At 38.2% G+C, this 10,187-nt stretch overlaps 2 protein-coding genes across 2 annotated transcripts in view; one reads left to right on the top strand and one right to left on the bottom strand.

Annotated features, from left to right (window-relative positions):
* fgf14 (fibroblast growth factor 14) overlaps positions 1-4,092 on the top strand; it is a 61,153-nt gene extending 57,061 nt beyond the window's left edge. The window contains exon 5 of the mRNA XM_016477593.1: positions 1,292-4,092. Coding sequence (XP_016333079.1) covers positions 1,292-1,431 — 140 coding nt within the window. The 3' untranslated portion in view covers positions 1,432-4,092. The remainder of the gene's footprint in view (positions 1-1,291) is intronic.
* Positions 4,093-4,800: 708 nt separating this feature from the next.
* The window catches only part of LOC107681305 (integrin beta-like protein 1), a 16,968-nt gene continuing 11,581 nt past the window's right edge, over positions 4,801-10,187 (bottom strand). The window contains exons 3-5 of the mRNA XM_016477580.1: positions 9,685-9,831; positions 6,743-6,856; positions 4,801-5,071 (exon numbers count right to left, since the gene is read on the bottom strand). Coding sequence (XP_016333066.1) covers positions 4,983-5,071; positions 6,743-6,856; positions 9,685-9,831 — 350 coding nt within the window. The 3' untranslated portion in view covers positions 4,801-4,982. The remainder of the gene's footprint in view (positions 5,072-6,742; positions 6,857-9,684; positions 9,832-10,187) is intronic.

Below are 10,187 nucleotides of genomic sequence, written 5' to 3'. Positions count from 1 at the left end.
TATATATATATATAATGTATATATAGTACATTTGGTTTGCAAATATGTACCATATATGCAAACATATAGGAATTTAAAAAAATGCATGGAATGAAAAATAGTATTTGATGCAGATAATACACGGAATATGTTATGCAATCAACATAAACACAATCGTTTTCATCTAATTTACTCTTGTCAAATGGCTTACCTGAAAATAACTTAAAAGAACTTAATTAAATGAGTCTAATTGTTTTGAAAGCATTGACCTTAGAAATGTATCAAATCGGTTAAGAAACACTGTAATTGGCAAAATTGTAATCAGGGTTGTTAGCTGTGTTCTGGGTAAAATCCTGGGTGAAAACCGTCATATTGTTCAAATATTGTATGATTTTGAAACACAATGTCAAATCAAAATTCATAATTCCTTGGTACGGTCCCTTTTGTTTGTTTGTAGAGTTAAAATATTAAAATGTGTGTTAGAAGAGCATCTGTACAGATCAAGCACAGGTCACAGGAACCAACGAATTTCAGATTTAGGGAAAATGATGATCATGAGGATGTACAATTGCCATTTTAGCTTGGCAATGAGCTTTTCACCAAGGGTTCGATCAGAAACATTTGGCCTTATATTCCCATTATCTGATTACATAATGATTTACAACTCAATAAACATTATTTCACAGCACCACATATCCAAGACCCACCTTCGTACCATTATGATGGACAACCTGTCCTTTCAAATATTTCTTATAGCTCTTTTATGGCCACACTGTAAAATGTGTCTGGCTAGTGTGAGATTGATGCTTTATGTACAGTTTGAGGTGTAATTTGCAATGATGTGTGGCCCGTTTCTGTCTGTGCAATGCTTTATTGCCGTGTACAGATGCCCACATTTTAGACCAGTCTCTCATCCTGTTGTGCTCATTATTTTCTCGGCTAATACTGCAGCACCAGTAGTGGCACTGCTAAGAATACAGTAAGTTTGAACTTATGTGAAGCAGTGAACCTAGTCAAATGCATCCTGAGAGATCAGACCATCTTCCCACCACAACTAAGGAAAGGGTGCAGCCCTGCTGACAACGTGCCCGCACTTTGACACACTTGCACATGTCCTGTCAAAGTTTCCCTAGTGAATGTTGTCTTTTTAGTCAGGTTTCGAAATGAGAATGAGTTGGGACAAACCTTCTTAGACATAATTATTATATAGTCAAATTCCTGGTCGGCCTCAAAAATCATTTCCAATTAGAGAGACAGATGGGGCGACTGTGGTTACCTGGCTGACTCTTGGCTTCTCTGATGTCTTTTGCAGTCACTATGTACCGAGAGCCATCATTGCATGACGTGGGGGAGACAGTGCCCAAACCTGCCGTGCCTCCCAGTAAAAGCACAGAGCCGGCCATCATGAACGGAGGCAAACCTGTCAGCAAGGAAACCAAGCCCACCACATAGCCAGATCCCATCTCGGCCATGCTCAACCTCGGAGAGCCGTGCTCCTTTAGTCAGACTCTCCATGTTTGTGGATCAGATCCAGGCATCCTCTGCTCTCTCCTCCCAGTTCCCTCCATCCCCCTTCACTCCTCCGACTGTTCCGATCTAATTCGACGACGGATTGGCTCCGGAAGTGTGGTCAGCTGTGCACGTAGGAGGATGCAACTGGATAAACCAGCTAAACTTTCACCATGGAATGCCCTAACTGATATGGAATGCCTTTTGACATACAATAAAGCTGATGTTTTTTCTGTAATCGAGACAATCCACAAGAATGAAATTGTGTACCGCAGGCGCTTGTGTGGCGGTTCTTTAGCCTGCTAACAGTCACCCGTTATAACCCTTTTCTTGAACCCTATTGCATCAGAGACCATACATTTCAGATCTATTTTCTATATACACAGTAACACCAGCTACACTCTGGGGTAATACTGTAAAGATATACATAAATGGACTGGAATACACAACTTGTTTTTTTAATTTTTTTTTTATCAAGTACACTCTTGTGTCTCCTTCTTTCTAGGTGTCCCCCAGTCTCTGAAGCTCGAATTTCCAAATCTTTCCCTTTTGTTGGTTACTTATGAAATTTGTTATCGGGGCAGTGTGCGATGCGTTCTGGCGTGCAGTCATTCAAACACGATGAAAGTCCTTTCACGTTGATAATGGTCAAGAGACGTCAATCTCTCAAGGGGATGGAGCCTCCTAAACAGAATCAAACTCATTATCCAAGGTTCAGCACTCGTGTCTTCTTCTTGTAATGTCTAGAAAGGGACACAAGTATACTTTTGACAGCAAATGCCAGCGAGTGCGTAAGTCATGCCCGCAGCAGTCCAACACAAGGAGTTGGCATGTGCTGGGGAAGGTGTATAGATTACATATCACTATCTAGTGCGGTGTAAATTGGTTTCAACCCCAGTAACTAGGTGAATTTCCACTTTTCTTTGCTCTTAATTTAGAGCGTGGGCTCTAGGAATATCTATAGGCCTTGTAGGCCTCTGGTCAAGGCCCCGCTTTGACATGCTGACTCCTCTGAACTATGAGCTAGTTCTGGTGAGCACCTTAAATGTGACGAGAGCGGCAGCCATAGATAAATTCAGTCTACTTCAGGCCTGTGTGGTTAAATGGCTCAATGTAAGTAGGCACCATTACTATTGGCTGCACACCCATTTTGTTCAGCAAAGGCATGGCCAAGGTTAGTATTATGTTCTGTTCTTGCAGCGCTGACGCAGTGCAAGAAATGGCTTCTATAACAATGTTTTCACTGTATACAAATAAAACAAAAATCTTAAAAAAAAAAAAAAAAAGGAAATAGATTTTTAACTACCAGATATCAGGATTCTGAAATGAGAGGGGTTTTCCTAGCTCAGCATGCAGAGTCCAGTACTGCTCATCCTGTGCCTGTGATGACCTCTAACCCAGCATGCAAAAACATGTACCCAGTCTGTGCTGGGTTAAAGGTGCCTCATACCCCAGACACACACACACAAACACAGATTCAGTAGCAACTTAATCCACAAACACACAAAAGTTGATTGTTACCAAAGTCCGTAAACACGAGAATCCAGCCGAACAATTTTAGTGACTCTGAGGATGGCGGTCCTCTTCGGTTTTTGTTCTCATTGTGACTAGGGTTCATCACGAAGAACAATTGTCTCGACTTTTTAATCATTTCAATTCAAACTTGAAGAGATTCCAAATGATGTCCTTCACTTCGATTGTTCATTTAGTACAAGACCGGGGTACCTATTACTAATCACCTGCATGTGTTTTCTTAAGGACCAAAGTATGGGACGGCTAGAAATGTTTAAAGCTAGTTTGAGGCATAGGGCTACACTGTATGGGCATGATTATAGAAGGCTCTCTCATACTCTGGATTGAGACCATTGCACTTTGCGTTTGAAATCGTCATCTACTCACATCTACTTAGGATTTGAACGATTAGCCAATTATCAGCCGAGCTGAAATAAAGCCTGTCTTGCTTTAACAGTTTTCATAGTTTGAATGATGAATACCGTTTAGAATGTTATGAAGTAGACCGAGGCTATGCTGCTAAATACAAATATATTCTACACTTCATTTGAAGACCTATATTTTCATTTATTGGGATTTTGAGCTAGTTTCATATTAGGAGATGTTCAAGCACATTAGACTTAATATTTGTATGTACAAAGTCGAATTTAATGCTAGAATGAGATGCAGTACTATACAGGAAAAGTAGCTTCATATGTGAAACCAGTTCGAGGCTGGTGTCCCACTTCCACACGAAACAAATCACTCACTCCAATGAGCTCTACATGCTGGGCTACAGCTGCCCTGCAGACCAGTGAACTGGTTTTACGAAGGTTGGATTTATTTTTGTAAGTGACTGGTGAGTATGTGTGCATTAGTTAGTACGTTTGTTTGTTTGTTTTTTCCTCTTTCAAATGTCTGTGTTTGTTTGGTTCCATTCAGGTCGTGCGTGACGTCATTAAATCGTAATGAGGAGCAATTGCTGAACAATTGATCATTTCTGTGTTTTTTCCGTATTTCTGATTTTCAATGGTGAAGGAAGGTCTCCATTGTCTGTTGATTGGTTTTGAACATTGATTTGACAGTTACTTCATCTGTTGCATGGGAAGAGGGTGGCATATATGAACCGCATGTCGTAGGCTATGTGTATCATGGACTGTTGGTATGTTCTGCTAATTTTACATACATATATGCAACGAGTTTGTCTGCACTGTACAGTTTGTGTTTGTTGTATACACAGATACAACATATTGAATAAAATATTTATATAAAGGTGTACTGAAATCTCTAACCAATTCGATGCAATATTTGTGCAAAATATACAGATATTAACATGTAATGGGGTGAGCAAGGGTCAAATTATTTTTGGATTTATTTGTCATCCTTATCCTAGTTTTATTTATGCTAATTAAAATTTACTGTAAAAAAAACAGTAACATTTTTCAGGCATACAGGCCCTAAATATCACAGTTACCATAGAGATAAAATAATCTAGATATAATTCTAGATATGTTTAGCTTGTTTATACAGTAGTAAAATGAAGCTTTCATATGCAGATTGCAAAAAAGAGCTTTTTCATTCTCATGACATCTCAGAGCATGTTAAATGTATTGGCATCAGGCTGTTTACAACTTTTGTCACATAGAACTTACCGTACATAAAATAGGGACATAAAAACATCACACACAAGCAGAGCTCTGAAAAACAGCAACCTGAATAATAATAAAATGCTCTTATTTATTTGTTGGCCATTTGCATGGATCCTCTCCTTTTAGTGATATATATAGTTATAGTTATATGGAAAACTATAGAGGAAGATGTCGTCTCCCACAGCTGTTTTATGTGCATATAATGGAACTGAAACCACATTGCTTTAATTAAGAAAATTTGAATGCGGTTATATTGCACAGATCTCTAAAATCAATTTAAAATCCTTGTTCGCTGTTGGTGCAGCCGCCCTTTTCTTGTCTTGATTGACAACAAAATCAAGTGTCTACCAGGGGTTAATACCTCTCTCCAACCCAGATTTCACAGGCGTTTCCTGTCCAGCCATCCCAGCAGTCACAATTTCCGCAGTTGCACACACCGTTCCCTGGAACAGAAGTTGAGAGGAGAGACAGAACTGAGAAACCCGAATCATCACTCTCCAAGTCTCGACATGCTTTCTCTCTTCACACCCCCTTGGCAGAATATGTAATGGGAAACCAAGTACAAATGCAAGTTTTGGAGCCACTTTCTCTGGGGTCCTGTCTATTCAGTTCCAATGCAGTCCATGTGGCGGCACTGGTATGATTACATAGTGTTACTGCACCTTTTTTTTCAGCGTTTGTAAATGAACATTGTAATTTGGTGTACACAAAAATCATGATCTGTGAAGCTTACTAAGCCACTTCAAATGTATAATTTTGGTTAATAATTGAGTATGCATCTCAGCTGTTTGCAATTAGAATCAAAACCAATCAAACATTTTCTATTACAAAAGTACTAAGTAATAAAAAATGTTTAATCTAATAAAAAAAAAAAAAATTACTATTTCATCCAACAGTTGTGTGCAATGTATTTTTACGCATATTAAAGCAGGGGTTTTCATACTCGTAGGGCAAGTTTGATTTCTTTAGAAAAATTTGTGAATTATTATTACAAAATGTTTAGGGCTGTCAATGTTGTGTAAAAGATCTTTGTAATAAAAAAAAAAATTATATAAAGTTATATTATTTATAATTGTATTAATTTATAATTTAATATAAATTTTTCTTTTAAAGTTTCTAACATAAATAGTGTGGAAAAAAAACTTTAGTAGAGTATCACATCAGAATCTTAGGAACTTGTTAATGTAAAAGTCTAATTTATGAGGTTGTTTACATGCGCCATTAGAAGAGCTGTATGTGACAGCGGCTTTCGTTCACAAGAAAGCTTGAGAGCCGTATATTGTATCAATATCCAAACAGTTGGAATTCGCATCTGCTGTGCATGAAATCAAGCCTCGGCTTTCCCTAATACATTGAATTTTCTGCAGTGCTCATCAATTGCGGGTGTAATGAGAATAGCTTACTGAAGAAGCCATGAAAATTATTATTTAGAAACTGGCAGGCACATTTTTGCATGATTATAATTATAAAGGCTGAGTGCATTACTGTTACCCAAGGTAAGGGAAAGAATTGGCTGATTGTATGCTTTTGCATTTCATCTATAGAGAAAAGAAGGTTTTCCCTGAGCAGCATGAGAAAATAGTTTTAATAATCCTTATGAATATGGAAATGATGACATATGCCCTAATAGTTAATATGCTAATCAGTGACATTTAACAGACACGTTTATGCATTCCTTTTATCAATTTTGTTTTTTCGTCTTATTTTGTATTTTGCTTCTCTGCACCAGGAACTGTATAATTTGTTAAATGACATGGCAACTGATAACGTCATTAGACCAATAAGTAAAGTTTCAAAGTAGTTGTCCAAGCGTCCTCAAGCCTTTGAGCTATCATGATAATACATATTTATTGTGCTTATTATTAGCACTGACTAGTCAACTCTTCAAGGCTTTTAAGGAAAACCTCGACTCTCTCTGGAGCTTCTTTCCCATTGAAAAGCAGGACGAGAAGAACACAGCAGGAGCCCACTGATTGGACAGCTCAGTATAAGAGCCATACAGAGCTGTCTAATCAAACGGCAGCCACATCAGAGAACCTCAATATCCATCACAAAGAGATCTGTCAGCGCACGAGTGGGTGTTTGGAGGAGCGGTGCTGCATTTGAACACATACCTGTGCAAACCAGCCCATCATGTTTGTCGCACTCCCTGTCATCACACTCGCAGAATTCCCCTGAAATGTACCACTCCTGTGGTGAGCAGATACAGCGACCACAGTGACAAGAGCCTGCAAGAACAAATTAGCCTTCCGTCACACAACGATTGGAGATCCATTAGTCTTCCCTTATTCTCCTGTGCTATTTCACGTGATTATAAAACACTTAAAGCTGTGATACGGTTCCTAATTGGAATTTAAATAAAGTAAATTGTTTTTCTAAATGTGTACAGCTGTTGTTTACAAGGTCAAATTCCATGTTCCTACTGAGTCAGGAATAGACCAGTATACAAGCTAGGCCATTCAATTATCCGATATTTAGCCATTTGGAAATAATCTGCATTGGCTGATGATACAGGTGCACCATTAATAAAATTCTGGCCAATGCTGATAAGACAATATGTTTTGGACAATTACAGATAAATGTCAGATTTAAATGTAAATAAAAAATAAATGTGTTAAATGTATGTATGTGGAATTTTACTGTGCATTTAAAGGAATAATTCACTCAAAAATAATAAAATGCTGAAAATGTGCTCACCCTCAAGCTATCTAAGATGTAGATGAGATATGGAGAAATTTAGCATTACATGACTTGCTCACCAGTGGATCCTCTGCAGTGAATGGGTGTCGTAAAGTGAAAAGCTGCATGTTTGTAAGAAACAATTCATCATTAAGATATTTTAAAATCATCAGTCCCAGCCAGAATACCAGTCCATAATCCATAATAACTCTTCCACCAACATATTTGTTTTGTCTTGTGTTTGATCTGTGCATAGTTCTCTCCTGATTCAGGTGAGATGACTTGTTCATTAGAGAAAGCAAAATGATGGATAGAGGACTCCAGCTGGAAGCAACGGTTTGAAGTTAAACACATGTTAATGATAGATTTATTACAAACACGCAGCTTTTCACTTCACTAGACGTTAATTGATGGACTGGAGTTGTGTGGATTATTTGTAATTATTGTGATGTTTCTATCAGCTGTTTGTACCCATTCACAGCAGAGGATCGGCGAGCAAGTGATGTAATGCTACATTTCTCCAAATCGGTTCAGATGAAGAAGCAAATTCATGTTGGATGGCCTGACGGTAAGCAAATTTTCCACAAATTTTCAATTTTTGGGTTACCTATTCCTTTAAAAGTAACAGGTTGCCGTTTTTACTCTGTTATTGTTTCATGTGCACAGCAACTTGTCTATAATCTATTGCAGTTTCCTAAAACAATTAGAGGGGGGAAGAAATTTAGTATCACATAATTTAAATCACCAATAATATTGGATAAGTTATGGTGGCAATATATATGTATCCCTAGTTGATAACCTTGCCTGCTTAGCCAATTAACAGGTCAAGTGTTATCTCACCCTTTGAGTTAATGTTGTTTAAAATAAGTGTTAATTGGATTTCATCATTTGTGTGCTAATTTAATTTCATCATTTGTACGAGCATTGCATTTGCTGTGTTTAAATTGTACTGACCACTTTTCCAAAAGCATCAAAAGCCTCAGCAGATCATAGAGACCATTATTTGGTGCCAGTGATTTCTACGATGTACTTAGGGTTACGATGCTTTGCAAAAACATAGATATTGGTCTCCAGATAATAGTCAACATGACTCCACTAAACAAGTCGAATGAACTGGGATTCTCATACAAACAAGATCCAGGAAATTGCATAATATGAGGGCACTGGTCTTTCATTAACAGCTGTTCTGTACCTTACAAACATGATACGGTAAAAGTTACAAAGCCTTCAAAGAACATTCTTTATAAGTCAATCTTATCAAGCAAAGTGTAGGCAGCTCATCAGACAGTAAATCCCTTGTCATTTACCAAAGTATTATTCTACTGGGAGCTACAATAAACAACCCACATATTCACCTACCCATGAATCTTTACCATGAAAAAAATCCATTTAATTCTTCCAATGTTTCAGTCTTAATAATGTTGATGTTGTTATGACAAGCAGAACAACTCTCCTGCTGATTTTCAAGCATTAATTTGAGAAAATTATTGAGTATACCATGTGAAACCAGATCTTAGAGGAATTTCTTATTTTCACCAGCCAGACATAAAAAATAAACAGTGTTCCGTCATAGGCGCTGACAAACCCTGTATATAAAGCATATTAGTGTCTCACTTTACATGCCCAGAGAAAGGAGATGAATACTCAGAGGACTATGTGTCATGTAGTAATTGGCTAAGCTTTATCGTTTTTCCCAGGATGCTGACAGGTCATATACAAATAGAGAAACTGGCCTCTTATTAAAGCGTAAAAAAACCTAAAGCTTTGTTTTCAGTGCTGTGTGTAGTTTTCAAGAGCAGGTGTACAGGTTGGAAGAGCAAATTATATGTCAAGGTTTCTATCAGACAATCAGCAAACATGTTTTACATATTCTGCTTGACTTTACAGAAAAGCTTTAACAATAGTCTGTGTATCTTTACCTTTTAGAATAGGCGGAAACATGGTGAGAGTTCATTTTACACAGCTTTTGGTTTTAGTTGTAGTTTTTCTCTTAAATCCTTTACACTTAGCCCATATTTTCAGCCTTTTCTCTTTGATGAGATTTACACAACGATTGGAAATGACGCAAGCCAGACTTGAACCCAGCATGGCCGCACTATGCTACAGCTCCTATGTTTGATTGACCAATCCTATTCTCTCACCAATAATTTCTGTCTCTATCAACTAAAAGTGGCATAAACCCTCCCCAAAGAGCAGAATTGATTAGTGGAAATGGGTCAGTTGTGTTTGCTATCCACCAGAAGAGCATATGTGGGAAATCGATTTAATAACGCAGGTTGTTCCCCACCAAACAAATGAGGGAACCCACTCTCATTTTTAAGAGATGACTGACAAATGTTACGTCTTACGGTATCGCTCAAAGCATCGTCGCTCCTACCTTTTCCAGAGCATATGACGCCGTCGGCCATCTCACACAGGCTCTTGCTCTGCTCGTCCGTCATGTCACAGCTGCGGGGGAACTGGCAGTGCTTCCCAAACCATCTATCACTGCAGATACAGCGGCCACACGAGCAGAAGCCGTGGCCTGGGGGAGACACACAGCGCACACACAATCACTTTCTCTCCTTACCAAAGAAAACCAACATTTGTATCTGCCAAAACAAAGCAACGGTCTGATTGATCCAGGCAAATATAATTGGTTCATACAGACAGGGATTCATTTCCAGACTGTCTAATGGTGTTGCGGTATATGGGTCTAATCACTTATGGACACCATGGGATGTTCATTCTATATCTCCGATCGTGTTGGAGCGTTACGGCATTCGTAACAATCTAACTGTATAAATTGTGCTCAGTCAAATCCTTTATTTCAGCTGCCTAGATAGATAGATAAAATAACAACAAAAAAACTATATCGATAGATATTGTTTAAACTTGACA

This window comes from Sinocyclocheilus anshuiensis, unplaced genomic scaffold (assembly GCF_001515605.1).
Source record: "Sinocyclocheilus anshuiensis isolate Anshui unplaced genomic scaffold, SAMN03320099.WGS_v1.1 scaffold1620, whole genome shotgun sequence".
NCBI classification, from domain to species: Eukaryota; Metazoa; Chordata; class Actinopteri; order Cypriniformes; family Cyprinidae; genus Sinocyclocheilus; species Sinocyclocheilus anshuiensis.
Note: the sequence above shows the minus strand (reverse complement) of the source record. Positions and strands in the feature narration are given on the sequence as shown.